General features: G+C 42.7%; 1 protein-coding gene across 2 annotated transcripts in view; it reads left to right on the top strand.

The window, feature by feature from the left end:
- The first annotated feature begins 2531 nt into the window (after positions 1-2531).
- The window catches only part of LOC140487222 (complex III assembly factor LYRM7-like), a 51764-nt gene continuing 26402 nt past the window's right edge, over positions 2532-27893 (top strand). For both annotated transcript variants that reach the window (XM_072586863.1, XM_072586862.1), the window contains exons 1-3: positions 2532-2555; positions 14217-14289; positions 25831-25901. In XM_072586863.1, coding sequence (XP_072442964.1) covers positions 2538-2555; positions 14217-14289; positions 25831-25901 — 162 coding nt within the window. In that variant the 5' untranslated portion in view covers positions 2532-2537. The remainder of the gene's footprint in view (positions 2556-14216; positions 14290-25830; positions 25902-27893) is intronic.

Below are 27893 nucleotides of genomic sequence, written 5' to 3'. Positions count from 1 at the left end.
CAAATGTGGACTTCCCTTCAAATAGCTGTGTCCAATCCACATTTCCAAGCTCCTGCCTATTTTGATATAATTGGCCTTGGCCCAGTTTAATACTCTTCCCTTAGGACCACTCTCTTCTTTATCTACGAGTATTCTAAAACTTACAGAATTGTGGTCGCTGTTCCCAAAGAAATCCCCCACCGCAACTTCTCCCACCTATTCTGGCTCGTTCCTCAGTACCAGGTCAAATATGGCCCCTTCCCTCGTCGGACTATTGACATACTGCTCTAAAACAAAATGTTTCATAGACAAAGCGTCCACTTGAGTCTAGAAGCTTATGGATTATATTGTTATTTCAGGGATTTGTCGGAGAACATAGAGAGAAACACTTCTCTTTAGAGGAATCCAGCACAAGGACGCACAATCTTAAAATTAGAATTAAGGCAATCAGGGTGATGCCAGAAACCATATCTCACAGACCAGATGGTTGTGTCAACTGAAAATTTTAGAACTGGCATTGATAGATCGCGAGTTAGGTAAGGGTGAAAAGAATTATGGAACCATGTGGATGAATGTTTTAGATGTAGATCAGCCATGGCCTAACTGACAAGCATGTTGTCCTAAAAGAGTTGAATGATGCCATTTTCCTACTTCAGGAGTCATAGAGATGTACAGCATGGAAACAAACACTTTGGTTCAACTGTTCCATGACGACCAGATATCCAGACCTAATCGCGTTCCATTTGCCAGCACTTGGCCTGTAACCCTCTAAACCCATTCAGATGCCTTTTCAATGCTATAATTGTACCAGCCTCCATCACTTCCTCTGGCAGCTCATTCCATACACACACCACCCTCTATGTGAAAAAGTTGCCGCTTTGTTCCCTTTTGCTGTATAGCTTTCTCCTCTCACCCTGAACCTTTACCCTCTGGTTCAGGAATCCCCCATCTCAGGGAAAAGACCATGTCTATTTATCTTGTCCATGCCCCTCATGATTTTATAAACCTCTAAGATTACCCCTCAAATCTCCGACACTCCAGCAAAAACAGCCACAGCCTATTCTGCCTCTCACTATAGCTCAAATCCTCCAAACTTGGCAACATCATTGTAAATCTTTCTGAACTCTTTCAAGTTCTATAACATCCTTCTAATAGAAAAGAGACCAGAATTGCACGCAATATTCCAAACGTTGCCTAACCAATGTCCTGTACAGCTGCAACATGACCTCCCAACTTCTATACTCAATGCTCTGACGAATAAAGGAAAGCATACCAAATGTCTTCTTCACTATACTATCTACCTGCAACTCTACTTTCAAGGAACTATGAACCTGCACTCCAAGGTCTCTTTGTTCAGCTACACTTCCCAGGATATTATCATTTGTAAGTCCTGCTCAGATTTGCTTTTCCAGGATGCAGCGCCTCACATTTACCTAAATTAAACTTCATCTGCCACTCCTCAACCCATTGGCCCATCTGATCCTATTGTATTCTGAAGCAACCTTCTTTGCTATCCACTGCACCTCCAATTTTGGTGTCATCTACAAACTTACTAACTACACCTCCTATATTCACATCTAAATCATCTATATAAATGACGAAAAATAGTGGACCTGGCAGTGATCCTTGTGGCACACAGCTGGTCAATGGCCCCCAGTCTGAAAAGCAACCCTCCACCACCTTTGAGCCAGTTCTGTATCCAAATGGCTAGTTCTCCCTGTATTTCATGAGATCTAACCTTGCTATCCAGTCTACCATGAGGAACCTTGTCGAATGCATTACTGAAGTCCATATCGATCACGTCTATTACTCTGTCTACATCAATCGTCTTTGTTACTTTTTCAAAAAACTGAATCCAGTTTATGAGACATGATTTCCCATGCACAAAGCCATAGCTGACTATCTTTATCCCTGATTCCTGCCCGAAACATTGATTTTCCTCCTCCTCAGATGCTGCCTGACCTGCCGTGCTTTTCCAACACCACTCTAATCTTGACTGTATCCCTAATCAGTCCTTGCCTTTCCAAATACATGTAAATCCTGTCCCTCAGGATTCCCTCCAACAACTTGCCCACCACTGGTGTCAGGCTCACCAGTCTATAGTTCCCTGGCTTTTCCTTACCATCTTTCTTAAATAGTAGCACTGTGTTAGCCACCCTCCAGTCTTCCAATACCACACCTGTGACTATCGATGATACACGGTGCCCAGCAATTGATTCCCTAGCTTCTCGTAGAGTTCTAGGGGACACCTGATCAGGTCCTGGGGATTTATTCACTTTCATGGGTTTCAAGACATCCAGCAGCATCTGTAATATTAACATTACGTTTTTGAGGCGTTTTAGAAAAATGTTAACAAACTTAGAATAATCATTTGAAATATATAATTTCATTTTCCAGGTGTTGCTAACACTTAGACTCTCTTACAAATGCTATATTTATGGATTATGGCTTGTTATAGGGTCTGACTAATAACTTGGCAAAATTGCGATTTCGACAAGATTGTACGATAGTTTGTCCTTGAGCAGCGCCTATACAGATACATTGGAGTGACAAGTGGCATGGCCGCGCGTAGCAAGGTGAACCTGGGTTCTCGGGATAAGGGATCAACCTAGGACAGGGATTCTTGGGATTGCGGCAGAGACAGGGGAATGTGTATCAATACTGACTCGCTGGATCATTTGCACGTGATGTAGTGAGAAACAGCTCCAGCAAGTTGCCGTTATTGAAACTGCGTCCAGGTTTGACCTAACGTTACAAATCCTGAGAAGGAGAGGGTGCATGTGTTCGAGGTTCTTCCATGTGTTTAGTTTAGTCTTGTGGTTTGCTTCACAGTGAATGTCGCATTAGTTTTGTTTTCCACTGATGTTCTGGTATAATAGTCTCTCCCAGCTATGCACAGGCAGCAGTCCTGAATTATATTGGCGGTTGAAGATCGCTGCCTGGGCAGAGAACACTTATAAATCTACTACTTACTTTAAATTTAAATGTGAATAAATTAGCTCGTAACTTGTGTTAATTAACAACGTATACAGCAGACTGCCCAGGAACCATTGGAAGCTTAATTTGTACTGGCCACAAGGGTGAAATTGAAATAGTCTTGTACCTCTTAGCAACGATAATGCTGAGTCACTTGGGAATTGTCTAAATGTATATTTAAAACTGTTCTAACATTATTTCGTTTTATCATTTGTTGCCTGGGCCTTTCAGCATCGCGAGATCATAATTAACATAATTTCCAGTGTGACTTGATTGGTGGCTCGTTTGCTTCCTGATATCTGTTCGTGACTGTTTTTCCTGCCACCCACAGTTTCTGCGGACTTAGGTTATGGCTTTTTCTTTCACTGTCCACACTTACGAACTCATATGAACTCCTTCGATCTAAAGCTTACGTTTACCAATGGAATTTAGCAAAGTAACTATTTAAACTTGGAGGGTATAATGTTCTAAGATTATTTTTTAAAAAGCTAAGGTCTTAAAAGAACCTAACTGCAGTTTTAATGAGTTCCAATGAGACACAATTTCACTTAGTTATTATCTTCAACAACATTGGTACAGTTGGGAAAGGGAGCAAGTCAAATAGTTGGGGCAAGCAAGAACAAAGCAGAGAACAATGTAGGACTGATAAATTAAACTGCGTTTACTTCAAATGCAAGAGGCCTAATAGGGGAGGCAGATGAACTCAGAACACGCTTAGGAACATGGGACTGGAATACCATAGCAATTACAGAAACAGGGATGCACAGGATTGGCAGCTTAATGCTCCAGGATACAAAAGCTATTGGAAGGATGGCTGGGGTGGGTAAGAGAGGAGGGGGAAATGGCGTTTTTGATAAGGTATAGTGTTCCTGCTGTACTTAGGGAAGTTATTTGGGTGAAACTGAGAAATAAGAAAGGGATAATCACCTTGCTGCGATTGTATTATAGACCCAATAATAGTCAGTGGGAAATGGAGAAATACATTTGTAAGGAAATTTCAGTTATCTGTAAGACTAATAGGGTGATTATGGTTGGAGATTTTAATTTTCCAAACATAGACTGGGACTGTCCAGTCTAAGTATTTATATGGAGAGGAAGTGTGTACAAGAAAATTTTCAGATTCAGTACGCAGGTGTACCTACTAGAGAAGTTAAAACTTGACTTACTGTTGGGAAATAAGGCAGGGCAGGTGACTGAATTGTCAGTGGGGGAGCAGTTTGGGACTTTAAAATATTAATGGAAAAAGGTAGAATAGATCTGAAAGTTGAAATTCTGAATTGGAGGAAGGCTAATTTTGATGGTATTCAGCAAAAACATTCAAAAGCTGATTGCAGGCAGATGTTTGCAGGTAAAGAGACAGCTGGAAAATGGAAAGCCTTCAAAAATGAGATAACGAAAGTCCAGAGACAGTATATTCCTGTTATGGTGAAAGGAAAGGCTGGTAGGTGTAGGGCATGCTGGATGACGAGAGAAATGAGGTTTTGGTTAAGAAAAAGAAGGAAGCATATGTCAGGTAGAGAAGGCGAGGTCGAGTGAAACCTTAGAGTATAACACAGTAGGAGTATACTTGAGAGGGAAATCAGGAGGACAAAAAGGGCACATGAGATAGAACAAAGAACCTTACAGCACAGGAACAGGCCCTTGATCATTCAAGCCTGCACCAATCCTATCTAAATCTGTCACCTATTTTCTGTATCCATTTGCTCCCAGACCATTCATGTATCTTATTTAGATACATCTTAAATGACGCTATCGTTCCCGCCCCTACCCCTCCAACGGCAACGCATTCCAGGCACCCACCATCCTCTGCGTGAAAATCTTTCCATGCATATCTCCTCTAAACTTTTCCCGTCTCACTTTGAACTCATGACCCCAGAGTCCTTCACTCTGGAGAAAAAGTTTCTTTCGATCCACCCCATCTACAGCTGTTGTGATTTTGGGAGGCCTCAATCAGGTCCCCTCTCAACCTCCTTCTTTGCAATGAAAATAATCCTAATCTACTCAACCTGTCTTCATAGCTAGCACCTTCCATACCAGGCAACATTCTGCTGAAGCTCGCCAAAGCATCCACATCCTTTTGGTAATGTGGCAACCAGAACTGTACACAGTATTCCAAATATGGCCAAACCAAAGTCTGAAACAACTGTAACATGACCTGCCAGCTCTTGTACTCAATACAAGATGAAGAAAAGCATGCCTTTTGCCTTTTTGACCACTCTATTGACCTGTGTTGCCACCTTCAGGAACAATGGACAACAACACCCAGATCTTTCTGTACATCAATTTTCCCCAGGACTTTTCAAATTACTTTAGCAAACACAGTTAAGGATAATCCAAAGGGTTTTATAAATACATTCAGGACAGAAGGGTAATGAGCAAGAGAGTAGGGCCTCTCAAAAATCAGCCTGGCAGTGTATAGGGGAGATACTAAACGAGTATTTTGCAACAGTGCTTATTGTGCAGAAGGACACGGGAGGTATAGAATTGGATGATGACATCTTGAAAAATGTACCTATTACAGAGGAGGAGGTGCTGGATGGCTTGAAATGCATTAAAGTGCATAAATCCCCAGAACCTGATCAAGTGTACTCTAGAACTCTCTGGGAAGCTAAGGAGGTGATTGCTGGGCACTTGGCTGAAATATTTGTATCATGGATAGTCAGGTGAGGTGCCAGATGACTGAAGGTTGGCTAATGTGGTGTCACTTTTTAAGAAAGGCGATAATGAAAGGCCAGAGAACTATAGACAGGTGAGTCTGACATCAGTGGTGGGCAAGTTGTTGGAGGGAATCCTGAGGGACAGGATGTACATGTATTTGGAAAGACAAGGACTGTTTAGGGATAGTCAGCATGGCTTTGTCATGACCCATGAACTTGATTGAGTTTTTTGAAGGAGTAACGAGGATTGATGATGGCAGAGCGGTAGACGTGATCTGTATGGAGTCAAGAATGTGGTGGTGAAAAAGCACAGCGGTTCAGGCAGCATCCGAGGAGCAGAAGAATCGATGTTTCGGGCAAGAGCCCTTCATCAGGAATGAGGCTTGCGACCTGAGTGATAGAGAGATAAATGGTGGGTGGGGGGGTGGGGAATGGTAGCTGAGAGTGCGATAGATGGATGGAGGTGGGGGTACTGGTGATAGGTCAGAGAAGAGGGTGGAACGGATATGTTGGAAGTAAGATGGACAGGTAGGATAAGTCATGAGGGCTGTGTCAAGTTGGAAGGTCTGAACTGGTAGGGGGAGGGGAAATGAGAAACTGGTGAAGTCCATATTGATGTTGTGTGGTTGGGGGGTGCCAAGGTGGACAATGAGGTGTTCTTCCTCTGGGCATCGAGTGGTGAGGGTGTGGCGATGGAGGAGCCCAGGACCAATATGTCCTTGGCGGAGTGGGAGGTGGAGTTGAATGGTTCGGCTACGGGAAGTTGGGGTTGCAGGTGTTCTGGAGATGTTCTCTGAAGTGCTCTGCAAGTCGGTGTTCTATCTTTTCAGTAAGGCGTTTGACAAAGTTCCTCATAGTAGAGTAGTTAGCAAAGTTAGATCTCATGGATTACAAGGAGAACTAGCCATTTGGACACAGAACTGGCTCAAAGGTAGAAGACAGAGGGTAGTGGAGGAGGGTTGCTTTTCAGACTAGAGGCCTGTAACCAGTGGTGTGCCATAAGGATTGATGCTGAGTCCACTACTTTTCGACATTTATATAAATGATTTGGATGTGAATGTAGGAGGTATAGTTAGTAAGTTTGCAGATGACACCAAAATTGGAGGTGTAGTGGACAGCGAAGAAGGTGACCTCAGAGTACAACAAGATCTTGATCAGATGGGCCAATGGGCTGAGGAGTGGCAGATAGAGCTTAATTTAGATACATTCGAGGTGCTGCATTTTGAAATAGCAATTGGACTTATATACTTAGTGGTAAGGTCCTGGAGAGTGTTGCTGAACAAAAAGATCTTGGAGTGCAGGTTCATAGCTCCTTGAAAGTAGAGTCACAGGTAGATGGGGTAGTGAAGAGGGCATTCGGTATGCTTTCCTTTATTGGTCAGAGCATTGAGTATAGGAGTTGGGAGGTCATGTTGTGGCTGTGCAGAACATTGGTTAGGCCACTTTTGGAATATTGTGTGCAGTTCTGGTCTCCTTCCTATCCGAAGGATTGCATGAAACTTGAAAAGGTTCAGAAAGGATTTCCAAGAATGTTGCCAGAGTTGGAGGATTTGAGCTATAGTGAGAGGATGAATAAGCTGTGGCTATTTTCCCTAGAGCGTCAGAGGCTGAGGGTTGACCTTATAGAAATTTAAAAATCATGAGGAGCATGGATAGGATAAATAGACAAAGTCTTTCCCTGGGATAGGGGAGTCCAGAGCTAGAGGGCATAGGTTTAGGGTGAAAGGGGAAAGATGTAAAAGGGACCTAAGTGCAGCCTTTTCATGTGTCTATGGAATGTGCTGCCAGAGGAAGTGGTGGAGGCTGGTGCAATTATAGTATTTAAAAGGCAGCTGGATGAGTATATGAATAGGAAGGGTTTAAAGGGATACGGGCCAAGTGCTAGCAAATGGGACTAGATTAGGTTAGGGCATCTGGGCGGCATGGACGAATTGGGCTGAAGGGTCTGTGTCTCTGCTGTACATCCCTATGACTCAATGACTCTGTAACATAACCATACCTTTATCTGAGGGGCGGCTCAGTGGTTAGCACTGCTGCTTTACAGCGCTAGTGAGTACAGTGGGTACAATTCCTGCCTCCAGTGACTGTCTGCTTGGAGTTTGCATTTTCTCTCGGGGGTTTCCTCCGGATGCTCCGTTTCCTCCCATTGTCCAAAGATGTGCAGGTTAGGTAGATTGGTTATGCTAAATTGTCCATAGTGTCCAGGGATGTGCAGGTTAGGTGGATTGGCTATGCTAAATTGTCCATAGTGTCCAGGGATGTGCAGGTTAGGTGGATTGGCTATGCTAAATTGTCCATAGTGTCCAGGGATGTGCAGGTTAGGTGGATTAGCCATTACATTAGGGTATCAGGATTAGAGTAGTAGAGTGAGTCTGGGTGAGATGCTCTTCTGAGAGTCAGTGTGAACCTGTTGGGCCTAAAGGGCTATTTTGGAATTCTATAAACGTCTATAAAAACTTGCTGTATGTTGATTTCAACTATGTTGTAAAATAACTCCTTTGATGTTAGCTTTTCAAATATTAAATGTTTCTGTAAACTGTGGTAATAAATTGTACATTATGTAATGTTAACTTTCCAAATATTGACTGGAAATGCTATAGTTTAGATGAGTATTTTAGATGGGTCAGTTTTTGTCCAACATTGTAGGAGTGTTTCCTGACAGTATGTAAACAGGCCAGCAAGGGGCAGGGCCACATTAGATTTGGTACTCATTAATCAACCCAGCTAGGTGTTAGATTTGATGGGAGGTGAGCACTTTGGTGATATTAACCACAATTCAGTTATGTTTACTTCAGCAATGGAAAGGGATTGGTATATACCGCAGGTCAAGAATTATAGCTGGAGGAAAGGCAATTATCATACGATGAGGTAAGATTTAGGATGCATAGGATGGGGAAGGAAACTGCATGGAATTGGGAACAATAGAAATGTGGAGCTTATTCAAGGAACAGCTACTGTGTACTTACCTGTCAAGCAGGGAGAAAGTGGTTGAGTGAGGGAGCGGTGGTTTACGGAAGACATTGAATCTCTTGTCACGAGGAAGAAGAAGGCTTATTTGAGGATGAGACGTGAAGGTTCAGTTAGAGCGCTTGAGAGTTGCAAATTAGTGAGAAAATTCCTAGAGAGAGTGCAAGGAAGAGCCAGGAGTGGACATGAGAAGTCGTCAGCAGGTAGGCTCAATGAAAACCCAAGAAAAAGCTTTCTATAGGTATGTCAAGAATAAAATAATGACTCGAGTAAGATTAGGGCCAATCAAGGACAGTAGTGGGAGGTTGTGCATGGAGTCAAAGGAAATAGGAGAAGCGCTAAATATTTTTCGTCGGTATTCACACTGAAAAAAGACAACGTGTCAAGGAGAATAGTGAGACACAGGCCACTAGACTAGACGGGATTGAGGTTCACAAGGAGGTGGTGTTAGCAATTCTGGAAAGTGTGAAAATAGATAAATCCTCTGGGCTGGATGGGATTTATCCTAGGATTCTCTGGGAAGCCAGGGAGGAGATTGTAGAACCTTTAGCTTTGATCTTTATGTTGTCTTTGTCGAGAGGAATCATGCCAGAAGGCTGTTCAAGAAGGGGAGTAAAGACACCCCCGGTAATTATAGACCAGTGTGCTTCACTTTGGTTGTGGGTAAAGTGTTGGAAATGGTTATAAGAGATAGGATTTATAATCATCTAGAAAGGAATAAGTTGATTAGAGATAATCAGCACGGTTTTGTGAAGGGTAGGTCGTGCCTCACAAACCTTATTGAGTTCTTTGAGAAGGTGACAAAACAGGTGGATAAGGGTAAAGTGGTTGATGTGTATATATGAATTTCAGTAAGGCATTTGATATGGAGTATGGGATTGAAGGTGATTCAGCGGTGTGGATCAGAAATAGGCTAGCTGCAAGAAGATAGTTGCTGGAAATGCTCATCCTGGAGTTCAGTTACGAGTAATGTATCACAAGGAACTGTTTTGGGGCCAGTGTTTGTCATTTTTTTATAAATGACCTGGATGTTCTCATAGAAGGATGGGTTAGTAAATTTGCAGATGACACTAAGGAACAAAAACAAAGAAAATTTACAGCCTTTGGGGCCTTCCAAGCCTGATCCGATCCAAATGTACTGTCTAAACCAGTCGGTCAATTCCTAAGCACCTGTATCCCTCTGCTCCCCTCTTACTCATGCATCTGTCCCGTCACATCTTAAATGAATCTACCATGCCTGCCGCTACCACCTCTGCTGGCAATGCGTTTGAAATGCCCATCACCCTCTGTGTGAAGTAATTGTCACGTGTATCCCCCCTTAAACTTTCCATCTTTCACCTTGAAAGTGTGACTTCTCGTTATTGAATTCTTCACCCCGGGAAAAAGCTTGTCTCTATCCACCTAGTCTAGACCCTTCATGATTTTGTAAACCTCAATCTCCTTTTTTCTCATGAAAATAAACCTAACCTACTCAACCTCTCTTCATAGCTAGCACCTTCCATACCAGGCAACATCCTCGTAAACCTTCTCTGCACCCTCTCCAAAGCAGCCACATCCTTTTGTTAATGTGGCGACCAGAACTGCACACAGTATTCTAAATGCAGCCAAACCAATGTCTTGTACAATGTTAACATGACTTACCAGCTCTTATACTCAATACCCATCCAATGAAGGCAAGCATGCTATATGCCTTCTTGACCACACTATCAACCTGTACAGCAAACTTCAGGGTACAATGGACCTGCACTCTCAGATCTCTCTGCCCATCAACTTTTCCCAAGGCTCTTCTGTTCATTGTATAATTTGCTTTAGAATTAGTCATGCCTTAATGCATCACCTCACATTTGTCTAGATTGAAAACCATCTGCCACTTCTCCAGTCTGTCTATATCTTCCTGTATTCTCTGATAGTCCCTTATGCTTTCTGCTACTCCACCAATCTTCGTGTCATCTGCAAACTTGCTGATCATATCAACAGTGCCCTCTTCCAGATCTTTTATGTATATTACAAACAACAGTGGCCCCAACACTGACCCCTGTGGAACACTACTGGTCACCTTTCTCCATTTTAAGAAACTTCCTTCAACTACTACTCTCTGTCTCCTGTTGCTCAACCAGTTCTTTATCCACCTAGCTAGAACACCCTGCACACCATATGACTTCACTTTCTCCATTAGTCTACCATGGGGAACCTTATCAAATGCCTTACTAAAGTACATGTATATGACACCAACAGCCCTTCCTTCATGTATCAACTTGGTCACTTCCTCGAAGAACTCTATTAAGTTGGTAAGGCATGATCTCCCCCGCACAACACTATGTTGCCTATCACTGATAAGACAATTCTTTTCTAAATATAAATAGATCCTATCCATCAGTATCTTCTCCAGCAACTTTCCCACCACTGACGTCAGGATCACTGGTCTGTATTTAACCGGAATATCCCTACTACCCTTGTACAGGGGGACAACACGAGCAACCCTCCAGTTCTCCGGCACCTCACCTGTATTTAAGGATGCCACAAAGATATCTGTCAAGGCCCCAGCTCACGTCCCTCAGCAACCTGGGATAGATCCCATCTGGTCCTAGATTAGATTAGATTACTTACAGTGTGGAAACAGGTCCTTCAGCCCAACAAGTGCACACCGACCCGCCGAAGTGCAACCCACTTAGACCCATTTCCCTACATTTACCCCTTCACCTAACACTACGGGCAATTTAGCACTGCCAATTCACCTAACCTGCACATTTTTGGATTGTGGGAGGAAGTGGAGCACCCGGAGGAAACCCATGCAGACACAGGGAGAATGTGCAAACTCAAAATAGAGAGTCGCCTGAGGCGGGAACTGAACCTGGGTCTCTGGCACTGTGAATGCAGCAGTGCTAACCACTGTGCCATCCTGGGGATTTGTCCACCTTAATTACCTCTAGCCTACCCAACACATCTTCCCTACTTATGTCAACGTGATCCAGACTAATCAAACTTCTATCTCGAATCTCAACATTCATCATGTTCCTCTCCTCAGTGAACACTGATGCAAAGTAATCATTCAGAATCTCACTCATTCTCTCAGGTTCGACATATAGCCTCCCTTCGTTATCCTTTACTGGACCAATCCTTTCTCAGTTACCCGCTTGCATCTTATATTAGAATAAAATGCTTTGGGATTCTCCTTAATTCTGCTCGCAAAAGCTATTTCATGACCCCTTTTAGCCTGCTTGATTCCTTGTTTAAGACTTGTCCCACTCTTCTGATATTCTTTCAGGGCCTGTTCTGTTCTTAGCTGCCTAGACCTTGTGTACGCTTCCTTTTTCTTCTTGGCTAGTCATGCAATTTCTCCTGTCATCCAAGGTTCACGAATCTTGCCCTTCCTATCCTTTGCCTTCAACAGGACATGCCTATCCTGCACTATCTTTAACCTATCTTTGAAAGCCTCCCACATCTCAAATGTGGACTTCCCTTCAAATAGCTGTGTCCAATCCACATTTCCAAGCTCCTGCCTAATTTTGATATAATTGGCCTTGGCCCAGTTTAATACTCTTCCCTTAGGACCACTCTCCTCATTATCTACGAGTATTCTAAAACTTACAGAATTGTGGTCACTGTTCCCAAAGAAATCCCCCATCGCAATGTCTACTACCTGTCTTGGCTCGTGCCCCAGTACCAGGTCCAATATGGCCTCTTCCCTCATTGGACAATTGACATACTGCTCTAGAAAACTCTTCTGGACGCTTCTTACAAATTCTACCCCATCCAGACCTCTGACGCTAAGTGTGTCCCAGTCAATGTTGGGGAAATTTAAATCTCCCCTCATGACTACCCTATTGCTTCTACATCTTTCCATAATCTGTTTACCTATTTGTTCTTCTACCTCACACTCACTGTTGGGAGGCCTGTAATACAGCCCCAACATTGTAACTGCACCCTTCTTATTTCTCAGCTCCACCCATAATGCCTCACTACCCAAGACCTTCATAGTGAGTCCTTTAGCACAGCCATAATATCGTCCCTGACCAGTAATGCAACTCTACCAATTCCCCCCCCCCCGCCCCCACCACCACCACCACAACCGTCCTGTCTGAAGCATCTATATCCTGGAACATTTAGTTGCCAATCATTATGCCCTTCCTTCAAGTCTGTGATTGTAATAATGTCACACTGTCTGGCACCAATCCAAACCCTAAGTTCACCTGCCTGTCACACTATACTCCTTGCATTACAGTAGATGCATTTCAGGCCACCAGTTTTTGTGCACTCATCTGCTCTCTGCCTACTCTTCCCTTTATTAATGCTACCTTCATAATTCTTACAGTCTCCAATCTCTACCTCGCTGCCTACTTGTTTTCTCTTCTGGTTCCCAGCCCCCTGCCACATTAGTTTAAAACCTCCACAACAGCAGTAGCAAAAACTCCCCAAGGATCGGTGGAGTTGTGGATAGTGACGAAGGATATTACAGAGAGACATAGGTAAGCTGCAGAGGTGGGAGCTGAGAGGTGGGAAATGGAGCTTTATTTGGAAAAATGTACGGTGGTTCACTTTGGAAGACGCAACAGGAATAAAGAGTACTAGACTAATGGTAAGATTCTTGCCAGTGTAGATGAGCAGAGAGATCTCAATGTCCATGAAAGTTGCCGCCTAGCTTGATAGGGTTGTTTAGATTAGATTACTTATAGTGTGGAGCGGGCCCTTTGGCCCAACAAATCCACACTGACCCTCCGAACAGCAACCCACCCAGACCCATTCCCCTTCATCTTCACCTTACACTGCGGGCAATTTAGGATTGCCAATTCACCTAACCTGCACATTTTTGGACTGTGGGAAGAAACTGGAGCACCCGGAGGGAACCCACACTGACACGGGGAGTATGCGCAAACTCCACACAGATAGCTGCCTGAGACGGGGATTGAACCTGGGTCTCTGGTGCTGTGAGGCAGCAGTGCTAACCACTGTGCCACCGTGCTGCCCACAAGAAGGCATACAATGTGTTAGTTATTAATGGTAGATGGATTGAGTTTCGGAGCCACAAGGTCATGTTATAGCTGGACAAAACTCTGGTGTGGCCATATTTGGAGTATTGCATACAATTCTGGTCACACGTTCTTGGAAGGATGTGGAATCATTGGAAAGGGTTCAGAGGAGATTTAGTAGGGATGTTGCCTGGTATGGCAGGAAGGCCTTATGAGGAAAGGATAAGGGACTTGAAGCTGTTTTTATTAGCGAGAAGAAGGTTGAGAGGTGATTTAATTGAGATGTATAAGATAATCAGAGGGTTAGAAAGGGTGGATAGTGTGAGCCTTTTTCCTCAGATGGTGATGATGTACAGCCTAAGGAAACATAGTTTTAAATTGAGGGGTGATAGATATAGGACAGATGTCAGAGGTAGTTTCTTTACTCGGAGAGTAGTTGGGGCATGGAACACCCTACCTGCAACGGTAGTAGACTCGCCAACTTTAAGGGCATTTAAATGGTTATTGGCTAAACATATGGATGGAAATGGAATCATGTTTGTTAGATGGGCTTGAGTTTAATTCCACAGGTCAGCACAACATCGAGCTGCAAAGGGCCTGTACTGCGCTGACATGTTGTATGTTCGATATGTAAACATTTGGTTTGAGTATCATCTTTTCACTTTGGAAGGTATTGCAGCTTTTCAAGGCTTTACATAGAACAAGAAAAGAAGTGTTTAAAGGTGATGATGCTGCCCTAGAAGGTAAGCATTTTAAAAATAAACAAGGTTATTGCAGGTAGAGCTGATGTGAATATTGTTCTTGAAATTAATATACTAATGCAGATGCAGTGATATATTTATGACCTTATATGAATATGTCAAATTTAAAACAAATTTTATCACACGTTTTAAGTAAGAAGGGAGGATATTATGGAATGTGAAGATCCAACCTGGTAATATTGAAAAAAAGCAATCAGAAATTTTCAAACTAGATTATATGTATTTTTCAAAATGGAAGAGCCATTATGTCATCGAGTACTTGCTTTGAGCACTCCTAACTGAGTTCAGCTTAAATAAGTATAAGTCTACAAAACATTATGAAACACTGATTTTGTTTTTGAATGATAGAAACAGGTTCTGTTTTTCAAGTTGAGGTTTTCAAGTTTGTAAAAAAAAAATACCTTGTATGATATTTGAAATAGTTTTTTTATAAGGAGACTTTTAAAACTTGTTTAATGTTTATGTTGCCACATCCTTCCTATAGTGTAGAGATCAGAACTCCACAAAATACTCCAAATATGCTCTAACTGCAGTTAGTACAGTGGTAACATGACTTGCCAACTTTTATACTCAATGTCCTGACTGATGAAAGCAGGCATACCATACTCCTCTTTTACCACCTTATAAACTTTAGTTCAAACTTGCTATTGACTTGCACCTGAAGATCTCTTTGTCCTAAAATTTACAGTACACTTCCATCTTGCATTTTGACCTCCCAAAATGTATCACCTCACACTTATCAGATTAGACTCCACCTAACTTGTGAAAAGATTAAAAAAAAGGTGGCTCAGTGGTTAGCACTGCTGCCTCACAGCGCCAGAGTTCTGGGTTCAATTCCTACCTTGGGCAACTGTCTGTGTGGAGTTTACACATTCTCCCCATGTCTGCGTGGGTTTCGTCTGGGTGCTCTGGTTTCCTCCCATAGCCCTAAATTGCCTGTAGTGTTAGGTGCAGGGGTAAATGTAGGGGAATGGGTCTAGGTGGGTTGCTTTTTGGAGGGTCGGTGTGGACTTGTTGGGCCAAAGGGCCTGTTTCCACACAGTAGGGAATCTAATCTAATCTAACCTAATCCTTGATAACCTTGCTGACCATCCACAACTGCAGCAAACATACTAATCAGGCCACCAACATTTTCATCTAAATTATTGTAAACAACAGTGGTTCCAGCACTGATCCTTGTGGAACACCATTGGTCATAGACCTCCAGCCAGAAAAACATCCCTCCACAAATACCCTGGGTCCTCTATGATTAAGCAAATTTTGTATCCAATGTACAAACTCAAAATGGATCTTATTTGACTTAATCCTCTGGGCGAGTCTACATGAGGGACTTTGTCGGATACTTTGGTACAGTCGATGTGGACATTATTCTCTGCTTTACACTCATTAATCATTTTCGTAACTTCCTCAAAAAAAACTCAGATTTGTGAGACAAGATCTCTCTGATAACTGAGACGTGGCTTCAAGTGGACAGGGACTGGGAAATGAATATTCAAGGCTACACGTGCTATCGTAAGGACAGACTGACGGGCAGAGGGGGTGGGGTGGCCATGTTGGTAATGGATGATATTCAGACCTTTGCACGGGGGGCCTAGAATCAGGGGATGTAGAGTCAGTGTGGATAGAGCTGAGAAATACTAAGGATAAAAAGACCTTCTTGGGAGTTATCTACAGGCTCCCAAACAGTAGTCTGGTTGTTGGATGTAAGTTGAATCAGGAGCTGAAATTGGCCTGTCACAAAGATGTTACTACAGTTGTTATGGGGGATTTCAACATGCAGGTAGACTGGGAGAATTAGGATGGTATTGGAACTCAAGAAAGAGACTTTGTGGAGTGCCTCAGAGATGGATGTTTAGAACAGCTGGTGCTGGAGCCGACCAGGGAGAAGGCAATTCTGGATCTGGTATTGTGCAACGAACCAGAATTGGTCAGGGACCTCGAAGTGAAGGAGCCATTGGGAAGGAGTGACCATAATAAGCTTCAATCTGCAATTTGAGAGGGAGAGGGTACAATCGGAAGTGACAATATTTCTGTTGAATAAAGGGAATTATGGAGCTATGAGGGAGGAGCTAGCCCAAGTTCAATGGTGCAATACCTTAGCAGGGATGACAGTGGAGGAACAATGGTGGATATTTCTGTGTATAATGCAGAAGTTGCAGGATCAGTTCATTCCAAAAAGGAAGAAAGATCCGAGGAGTGGGTGGCCATGGCTGACGAGGGAAGTTAAGAAACATATAAAGATAAAAGAGAAAAAGTAGAACATAGCAAAGATAAGTGGGAAAACAGAGGACTAGGAAGCTTTTAAAGAACAACAGAGGATTACTAAGAAGGAAATACACAAAGAAAAATGAGGTACGAAGACTAAAATTGGGCCCTTGAAAACAGAAACAGGGGAATATATTACGGGGAACAAAGAAATGGCAGAAGAATTGAATTGGTATTTCAGAACTGTGTTCACTGGGGAAGACACAAGCAATCTCCCTGAGGTAGCAGTGGCTGAAGGACTTGAACTTAAGGGAAGTTATATTTGCCAGGAATTGGTGTTGGAGAGACTGTTAGGTCTGACGGTGGATCTGGGAGTGCTAGTCGAGGATTCTCTAAAGATAAACATGCATGTTGAGTCTGTGATTAAGAAAGCGAATGCAATGTTGTCTCTTATCTCAAGAGGGTTGGAATATAAAAGCAGAGATGTACTACTAAGACTTTATAAAGCTCTGGTTAGGCCCCATTTGGAGTACTGTGTCCAGTTTTGGTCCCCACACCTCAGGAAGGACATACTGGCACTGGAACGTGTCCAGCGGAGATTCACACGGATGATCCCTGGAATGACAGATCTAGCATATGAGGAACGGCTGAGGATACTGGGATTGTATTCATTGGAGTTTAGAAGATTAAGGGGAGATCTAATAGAGACGTACAAAATAATACATGGCTTTGAAAAGGTGGATGCTAGGAAATTGTTTCTGTTAGGCAAGGAGACTAGGACCCATGGACACAGCCTTAGAATTAGAGGGCGTCATTTCAGAACAGAAATGCGGAGACATTTCTTCAGCCAGAGAGTGGTGGGCCTGTGGAATTCATTGTCACGGAGTGCAGTGGAAGCCGGGACGCTAAATGTCTTCAAGGCCGAGATTGATAGGTTTTTGTTGTCTAGAGGAATTAAGGGCTACGGGGAGAATGCTGGTAAGTGGAGCTGAAATGCTCATCAGCCATGATTGAATGGCGGAGTGGACTCGATGGGCCGAATGGCCTTACTTCCACTCCTATGTCTTATGGTCTTATAAGTCCCCGGGGCCTGATGGTCTACATCCCAGGGTGCTGAAGGAGGTGGCTCGAGAAATCGTGGATGCGTTGGTGGATTATTTTCCAGAGTTCAATAGATTCGGGATCAGTTCCTGCGGATTGGTGGGTGGCTAATGTTGTACCACTTTTTAACAAAGGTGGGAAAAAGAAAGCAGGAAATTATAGACCAGTTAGTCTGACCTCAGTGGTGGGAAAGGTGCTGGAGTCTATTATAAAGGATGAAATTATGACACGTTTGGATAGTAGTAACAGGATAGGTCAGAGTCAGCATGGATTTATGAAGGGGAAATCATGCTTGACTAATCTTCTGGAATTTTTTGAGGATGTAACTCTGAAGATGGACGAGGGAGATCCAGTAGATGTCGTGTACCTGGACTTTCAGAAAGCTTTTGATAATGTCCCACATAGGAGGTTAGTGAGCAAAATTAGGGTGCATGGTATTGGGGGCAAAGTACTAACTTGGATTGAAAGTTGGTTGGCTGATCGGCAACAAAGAGTAGTGATAAACGGCTCAATTTCGGAATGGCAGGCAGTGACCAGTGGGGTACCGCAGGGACCAGTATTGGGACCGCAGCTTTTTACTGTATATGTTAATGATATAGAAGATGGTATTAGCAAATTTGCTGATGATACTAAGCTGGGTGGCAGGGTGAAATGTGAGGAGGATGTTAGGAGATTACAGGGTGACCTGGACAAGTTAGGTGCGTGGTCAGATGCATGGCAGATGCAGTTTAATGTAGATAAATGTATGGTTATCCACTTTGGTGGCAAGAGCAGGAAGACAGATTACTAACTAAATGGAATCAATTTAGGTAAAGGGGCAGTACAGAGAGATCTGGGTGTTCTTGTACACCAGTCAGTGAAGGTAAGCATGCAGGTACAGCAGGTAGTGAAGAAGGCTAATAGCATGCTGGCCTTCATAACACGAGGGATTGAGTAGAAGCAAAGAGGTTCTTCTGCAGCTGTACAGGGCCCTGTTGAGACTACACCTGGAGTACTGTGTGCAGTTCTGGTCTCCAAATTTGAGGAAAGACATTCTGGCTATTGAGGGTGTGCAGCGTAGGTTTACGAAGTCCATTCCTAGAATGTAGGATTACCTTACACTGAAAGACTGGAGCAACTGGGCTTGTATACCCTTGAGTTTAGAAGACTGAGAGGGGATCTGATTGAGACATATCAGATTATTAAAGGATTGGACACTCTGGAGGCAGGAAACATGTTTGAAACAATAGTGAGGGGCACAGATAGGCGGTTTTGCGGGGCGACAGAGACTCACGATTGGTATGTTGCCTCCCAGGTGCAAGGGTACGTGATGTCTCTGATCGTGTTTTCCGGGTCCTTAAGGGGGAGGGGGAGCAGCCCCAGATTGTGGTCCACGTTGGCACCAACGACATAGGTAGGAAGAGGGGTGAGGATGTTAGACAGGCTTTCAGGGAGCTAGGTTGGAAGCTCAGAGCTAGAACGAACAGAGTTGTTGTCTCTGGTTTGTTACCTGTGCCACGTGATAGAGAGTCGAGGAATAGGGAGAGAGAAGAGTTAAATGCGTGGCTACAGGGATGGTGCAGGAGGCAGGGATTCCGGTTTCTGGACAACTGGGGTTCTTTCTGGGGAAGGTGGGACCTCTATAAACAGGATGGTCTACACCTGAACCTGAGGGGCACCAGTATCCTTGGGGGGGGGTGGTTTGCAAGTACTCTTTGGGAGGGTTTAAACTAACTCTGCAGGGGCATGGGAACCTGGAGTGTAGCTTTAGGGTACAGGACCTTGAGTGTAGGGAGGTTAGGAACATGGCATCGATCTCGAAGGAGGGTGCCTGTAAACAAGAAGGAGGCTTGAAGTGTGTATACTTCAATGCCAGAAGTATAAGAAATAAGGTAGGTGAGCTTGCAGCATGGGTTGGTACCTGGGACTTCGATGTTGTGGCCATTACAGAGAAGTGGGTAGAACAGGGACAGGAATGGCTGTTGCAGGTTCCAGGGTTTAAATGTTTTAGTAGGGTCAGAGATGGGGGTAAAAGAGGGGGAGGTGTGGCATTGCTTGTCAAGGATAGTATTACAGCAGTAGAAAGGGTGATGGAGGAAGACTTGCCATCTGAGGTAGTTTGGGCGGAGGTTAGAAATAGGAAAGGTGAGGTCACCCTGTCAGGAATTTTCTACAGGCCTCCTAATAGTCCGAGAGAAGTAGAGGAAAGTATTGCGAGGATGATTCAGGAGAAGAGTGAAAGTAGCAGGGTGGTTGTTATGGGGGACTTTCACTTCCCAGATATTGACTGGGAAAGCTATAGCTCGAGTTCGTTAGATGGGTCGGTGTTTGTCCAATGTGTGCAGGAGGGTTTCCTGACAGGCCAACAAGAGGTGAGGCTATACTGGATTTGGTTCTAGGTAATGAACCAGGCCAAGTGTTAGACTTGGAGGTAGGTGAGCACTTCGAGGGAGGTGACCACAACTCGGTGACTTTTACTCTAGTGATGGAGAGGGATAAGTGTGCACTGCAGGGCAGGAGTTATAGCTGTGGGCAGGGAAATTATGATGCGGTGAGGCATGACTTAGGATGCGTGGATTGGAAAAATAGGCTTCAAGGGAAGAACACAAATGATATGTGGAGATTGTTCAAGGAACACCTAATGGGTGTCCTTGATAATTATGTACCAGTCAGGCAGGGAGTAAAGGGTCTTATGAGGGAGCCGTGGTTTAATAAGGAATTGGAATCCCTCGTGAAAGGGAAGAGGGCGGCCTATGTAAAGATGAGGCGTGAAAGTTCAGTTGGGGCGATTGAGAGTTATAAGGTAGCCAGGAAGGATCTAAAGATCAGCGAACAGCGAGAAGGGGACATGAAAAGTCCTTAGTTGGTAGGATTAGGGAAAACCCAAAGGCTTTCTATAGGTATGTCAGGAATAAAAGGATGACTAGGGTAGGTATCGGTCCAGTCAAGGATAGTAGTTGGACGTTGTGTGAGGAGGCGGAGGAGATTGGTGAGACACTAAATCAATACTTTTCATCAGTATTCACTCAGGAACAGGACACTGTTGCCAATGTGAATATTGAGTCACAAGTGATTAGAATGGATGGCCTTGAGGTACGTAGGGAAGAGGTCTGAGGAATACTGGAAAGGATGAAAATAGATAAGTCCCCTGGGCCTGATGGCATTTATCCTAGCATCCTCTGGGAAGCTAGGGAGGAGATAGTGGAGCCATTGGCCTTGATTTTTATGTCGTCGTTGTCTACGGGAATAGTGCCAGAAGACTGGAGGATAGCGAATGTGGTCCCCTTGTTCAAGAAGGGGAGCAGGGATAGCCCGAGTAACTATAGGCCAGTGGGTCTCACTTCTGTTTCTGTTCGTAGAGAGAATTGTAAGGGATAGGATTTATGAACATCTGGATAGGAATAATGTGATCAAGGATAGTCAGCATGGTTTTGTGAAGGGCAGGTCGTGCCTCACAAACCTTATTGAATTCTTTGTGAAGGTGACCAAGGAAGTGGACGAGGGTAAAGCAGTAGATGTGGTGTATATGGATTTTAGCAAGGCGTTAGATAAGGTACCCCATGGCAGGCTAATGCAAAAACTACGGAGGTATGGCATTGAGGGTGCATTAGAGGTTTGGATTAGGAATTGGCTGGCTGGAAGGAGACAGAGAGTAGTAGTTGATGGTATAGGTTCATCTTGGAGCGCAGTTACTAGCGGTGTTCCACAAGGATCTGTTTTGGGACCATTGCTGTTTGTCATTTTATAAATGACCTGGAGGAGGGGCTTGAAGGATGGGTGAGCAAGTTTGCGGATGACACGAAAGTCGGTGGAGTTGTGGACAGCGAAGAAAGATGTGGCAGGTTACAGCGGGATATAGATAAGTTGCAGAGCTGGGCAGTAAGGTGGCAAATGGAATTCAATGTAGCTAAGTGTGAAGTCATTCACTTTGGTAGGAGTAACAAGAAGATGGATTACTGGGCTAATGGTAGACTACTTGGTGGTGTGGATGAGCAGAGGGATCTTGGTGTCCATGTACACAGATCTTTGAAAGTTGCCACCCAGGTAAATAGTGCTGTGAAGAAGGCATATGGTGTACAGGGCTTTATTGGTAGAGGAATTGAGTTCCGGAGTCCTGAGGTCATGTTGCAGTTGTATAAGACTCTGGTGCGGCCTCATCTGGAGTATTGTGTGCAGTTTTGGTCGCCATACTATAGGAAGGATGTGGAGGCATTGGAACGAGTGCAGAGGAGGTTTACCAGGATTTTGCTTGGCATGGTAGGAAGATCGTATGAGGAAAGGCTGAGGCACTTGGGGCTTTTCTCATTGGAGAAAAGAAGGTTTAGGGGAGATTTGATAGAGGTGTACAAGATGATTAGGGGTTTAGGTAGGGTTGACAGTGAGAACCTTTTTCTGCTAATGAAGTCAGCTGTTACTAGGGGACACAGCTTTAAATTAAGGGGTGTTAGGTATAGGACAGATGTTAGGGGTAGATTTTTTACTCAGCGGTTTGTGAGTTCATGGAATGCCCTGCCAGTAGCAGTGGTGGACTCTCCCTCTTTATGGTCATTTAAGCGGGCATTGGACAAGCATATGGAGGTTATTGGGCTAGTGTAGGTTAGGTAGGCTTCGGTTGGCGCAACGTCGAGGGCCGAAGGGCCTGTACTGCGCTGTATTTTTCTATGTTTCTGCTGATGGGTGAGTGCCAAACCAGAGGACACAGCTTAAAAATACGGGGTAGACCAGTTCGGACAGAGATGAGGAGAAACATTTTCACCCAGAGAGTGGTGGCTGTGTGGAATGCTGTTCCCCAGAGGGCAGTGGAGGACCAGTCTCTGGATTCATTTAAGAAAGGGTTGGATAGAGCTCTCAAGGATTGTGGAATCAAGGGTTATGGAGATAAGGCAGGAACAGGATACTGATTAAGGATGATTAGCCATGATCATATTGAATGGCAGTGCAGGCTCGAAGGGCAGAATGGCCTACTCCTCCACCTATTGTCTATTGATACAAAACCATGCCAACACTCCCTAATAAGTTATTTCATTTCCAAATTAAGTGAATCCTGTCTCTCAGATCTTCTCCATCAATTTTCCTGCCATTGCTGTCAGGACCACTGGGTTATAATTTACAGTATTATCCCTATCCCTCTACTTTAAAGAAAACATTGGCTATTCTCCACTCTTCTGGAATGTCACGCTCAAGAGGGTATCAAGACCTCTGTCAAGGCCTAGCGGTTTTCGTGCTTGTCTCCCTCAGTATTCTGGGATAAATCCTATCAGGTCATGGGCAATTATCTACCTCCATGATTTTCAAGACACACACTATCTCTTCCTCCTTAACATTGACATGGCCTAGAATATCAGCATATACCTCTTTAATCTAATCATCTCTTCTCCTCAGTGAATACCAATGCAAAATACTTATTAAGAACCTCAAGTTTGAAATATCGTCTAAAGACATTCTGCATTATCAAACATAATGAAACAAACACAAATTAGGAAAATGCAATTTAACAAATACAATTATGTACAAAATACAATGAAAATTCCTTTATTAGCACAATAAAAGTTGGTGTTCCATTTCCCAGTAACAAAAATTGGCTTATAATTCAGAATCCCTCACTTTTAACCTTATGCACATGATAAAAGAATCTTGACAGTAATTGTCAAGGAAATAAAGAGATGCACAATACAAGACCTTCTTGGATTGACAGATTGATTCAAGTTATTCAGGACAATGTGGTTATTGAAAGATTGAGAAATTAGGCACTTTTCCTGTGCAAGACTTTGAATCTGTTATCTAATACAATGAACAAAATTTAAATTGGAATATGTCAAATAAAATAATCAGGAAGAGAAGATTAGCATCCTGTATGATGCTTTTGATGTCAAAAATAGAAATTGCTGGAAAAGCAGAGCAGGTGTGGCAGCATCTGTGGATAGAAGTCAGAGTTAATTTTTTGTGTCGCGAGACCCTTCCTCAGAACTTTGATTTCTGCCCACAGATGCTACCAGACCTATTGAGCTTTTCCAGCAATTTCTATTTTTGTTATAAAGTTGAAGGTGTACCCTGTAACTATATGAGAGAGAGAATGCTCTTCTGAACTGAAAAATTATAAGTACCTGTGTACACGACTTGATGGCAGTCCCAGAGTGTCCTGGAAAATTGAAAATATGTAGCATTTGGCTGTGAAATGGATATCTGAGTTTTGGTTGCTGTTTTGAGAACAATTTGAATTTAATCAGTCAACTTAAATTGTGCCCCAGAATATTAAAACCCGATCTAGTTTGAATTTACTGTTTTGGCAACATCAAACTAATGAGATGATCCGATGTTGGGGGTGCAAGAATGCGAACGTTTTAAAAACTGGTCAGGGAGCAACTGCCAATGAGAGAAACTGCTGGAAAGCTAACTGCCAATATAGCGTCTTGCTCTCAAAGAAATTAGAAAACGCTCTCTCAAAGGTATCTTTTTATGTGAAACATTCTCGCACTAAAAGGAAAGATGATGACCCAGAGAGATCAGCAGCCGGAAGAGTGAGGGCACAGAAGAAGACTTAGACTGTTTTTAAGATCGTTAATGTAATTTTAATAAGTGTCTTATTGGAACAGCATATTATTTTTATAGAGTTAGAGCCAGATAATAAGCAGTTAAGAGAAAGGGAGGCTTAGATTTGTGAATAGTTTTTGTTTAATGTTCATGTTTAGAGATAGTAAATGATTTGATGTTATTTTCTTTAAATAGTGGAATTTAGGACTTCTCTGTCACTCATATTTTAACAGATTGCGAGATGAGATTTTTCTGGGTGTTTGGTTTAGTTAACAGAGGGATTCACCTCCGTGTCATAACACTGATTTACCATATCCATAGTTCTTTATATTTTTATGTTTTTTATATCCTTGCATTCAAACTAATTTTATTTTATTCTTTAAATTGTTGCTGGATAAGTAATGGAGAATAAATTCTTCCAGATGTCGCAATTTTGTGACTTTGACTTCTTGCAATACAAGGTTGGCATGCAAGTTACAGACAATAATTTATGACGGAATTTAAGCGATCATTAATCTCATGGCTCTCCTGGGAACCCAACTGAAAATACAATAAAAACCCTAGAGAGACTCAGGATGTTTAAAATTATCAAGAACTCAGAACAAGGACTCAGAGCTTAGCCAGACCTCCAATTCTTAAAAATTTACTTAATTATATCAAAGGAAACAAAAAACTACATATTAAATGGTTGAATTATGCATTAGTAAACAGCGTATAGAGCTTGAAGAATGTGTATATTGTCATTCTGCATGTATTGTTAGCCATTTAAAATGAATAGAAGAAAAATAAAAATAAAATGCCAAAAAAAAACTCAGCAAAACTCATCTGTAGAACATTGGATAAGAAATACTAAGTACTTATCTCTCCATAGATGCGTCAGACCTGTAGATTTTTCTCCAGCACAAGTCATGGAGTCACACAGCCTGGAAACAGACCCTTCAGTCTAACTCATCCATGCCGACCAGAAGGAAAGCCTAGTTTGAATAACTTGAATCAACCTGTCAATCCAAGAAGGCTTGTACTGTGCACGTCTTCATCCTTTGACACTGATTGTTTTAACCTGATGCATATAATAAAACATAGAACACAGAACAGGCCCTTCAGCCCACGATGTTGTGCCGACCACTGATCCTCATGTATGCACCCTCAAATTTCTATGACCATATGCATGTCCAGGAGTCTCTTAAATGTCCCCAATGACCCTACCTCCACAGCTGCTGCTGGCAACGCAGTCCATGCTCTCTCAACTCTCTGTGTAAAGAACCCGCCTCTGACATCCCCTCTATACTTTCCTCCAACCAGCTTAAAACTATGGCCCCTCGTGTTAGTCATTTCTGCCCTGGGAAATAGTCTCTGGCTATCGGCTAAAAGTGAGGGATTCCAAATTATATGTTGATTTATATTACTGTATACACATAGGAAATGGAAGGTCAATTTTTATTTCACTAGTAAAAGAATTTTCATTATATTTTGTTCGTAATCATATTTGTTAAATTGCATTTTTCTGATTTGTGGTTGTTTCATTGTTTGGTAATGCAGAATGTCTTTAGACAACATTTCATGTTAGAAAACTTGTGATGTTCCTTAGGATCTGAGGAAAATTGCTTAAGCCTGAATGAGATTTTACACATGAGATTTTAATTTATGGCATATTCATGTTTGATGTTTGATAATGAATTGAAACTAACTTTGTGTCCTGCTGCTTAGCTGCAAGACAGAATATTAATGCTGGATTCCGAAACAATCTTACTGAGTCGTCTCCAGAGAAAATAATTGAGGTCTGTTAATGGAAATCTTTAGAAGACTGTATACACATCTCGTATTATGCTGATTAAAAATTGTGTTGCTGGAAAAGCGCAGCAGGTCAGGCAGCATCCAAGGAGCAGGAGAATCGACGTTTCGGGCATGAGTCTTTCTTCAGGAAACCCGAAACGTCGATTCTCCTGTTCCTTGGATGCTGCCTGACCTGCTGCGCTTTTCCAGCAACACATTTTCAACTCTGATCTCCAGCATCTGCAGTCCTCCCTGATTAAAGGTTGTGTTTATCATGAGCTCAGTGTTGAATTACTGAGAAATGTGGCTGTGTTACCTTTATATTTATTTAGAGTGTGTGCATAAGTTTTGATTTATAAGGCCCAAGGGGATTTATGATCAAGTTCTGTCATTGGTATTGGCAGCAAAACTAACACAGTGACAGGAACAAATTACTGCAGATGCTGAAATCAGACAGCATCCATGGAGAGAGAGCAAGCTACATTTTGAGTCTAGATGACACTTCGTCAGAGTTGAAGTGAAGTGTGGACAGAGCAGGATTTATGCGATGGTTGGGTGGGGGGAGGGAACATGTAGAGGGCTTGGAGAAAAGATGTTGATACAGTGTTAACACAATATCAGTTGTGATTATTTACACAAATAAAAATTGTTCTTTTGTATGTTAAAGTCCATGTCTACTGTCCTGCCCTCATTAATTACCTTTGTCACTTCCTCGAAAAACTCAATCAAGTTTGTTATCCCTGCTCGAAGTCCTACTGCCTATTGGTAATAAATCAATGTTTTTCCAAATGTGAATAAATCCTGTTCTTGAGAAACTTCTCCAATAATTTCCTTACCACTGGTATTGTCCCAGATTATCCCTTCGGTCCTCTTTAAACAAAGGAACAACATTGGCTCTTATTCAGTCCTGTGGAGTCTCTTCCGTGACTAAAGAGGATACAAAGATTTCATGCAAGGCCCCAGCAATTTCCTCGCCTCCCTCCCTCAGCATTCTGGTCCTGGGAACGTGTATACCTTACTGCTTTTCAAAATGCCCCAACATCTTTTTTTAATATTAAAAACTGAAAGAACTGTAGATTAGAAACAAAAACAGAAATTGCTGAAAACGCTTAAAGGTCTGGCAACATCTGTGAAGAGGAATCGGAGTTAACACTTCAGGTCCAGTGACCCTCCTGAGAACTGAATGCTCACTGGGCCTGAAATGTTAACTGATTTCTCTTGACGGATGCTGCCAGACTTGCTGAACTTTTCCAGTAATTTTTGTATTTTAAATATTGGCATGCCGTAGAATATAAACATGCCCCTCCTGAAACTCACCATCCACCATGTCCTTCACCTTTGTAAAGTATTCATTAAAGATCTCACTCCCTTCCTCTGTCATTGAGTGGATCTCTTCTTTCTATAGCTATCCTCTTGCTACTTATGTTTGGGATTTTCCTTAATCCTATTTGCCAGAGGTATTTCATGATACGTTTTAGCCTTTGTAATTGCTTACTTAAGTTCTTTGCAACTGTGTTTGTGTTCTGTCGTCAGTTTCCCAAACCTGATGTATGCCTCCTTTTTTTTTTGATTAAGCTCTCAATTTCTCTTATCATCTAAGGTTCCTGAATTTTGCCATGTTTATCCCTCATTTTCACAGTAATGTGATAGTCCTGAACTTTAATCAACTGGTCTTTAAAAGATGTCAGATGTGGATTTACCCTCCAATAACTGCCCCTGTTCCTGCCTACCTTTAGTGCTATCACCTGAGGACTAATCTTATCCATCAGTAACTTAAAATTTACTTAATTATGGTCATTATTCCTGAAATGCTGCCCCACTGAAAATTCGATTACCTGGCCAGCTGAATGCCCAATACTAAGTCTAGTATGGCCCTTTCTCTAGTTGGAGTATTTACATATTGTTTCAAAGAACTGTCCTGGATACAACCCTGTTGTTTTCATATTTCTTCCTGTAATCTGTCCATATACCTGTTCCTCTATCACCCATTGGCTGTT

Source organism: Chiloscyllium punctatum, chromosome 2 (assembly GCF_047496795.1).
Source record: "Chiloscyllium punctatum isolate Juve2018m chromosome 2, sChiPun1.3, whole genome shotgun sequence".
Classification (NCBI taxonomy): Eukaryota; Metazoa; Chordata; class Chondrichthyes; order Orectolobiformes; family Hemiscylliidae; genus Chiloscyllium; species Chiloscyllium punctatum.
Note: the sequence above shows the minus strand (reverse complement) of the source record. Positions and strands in the feature narration are given on the sequence as shown.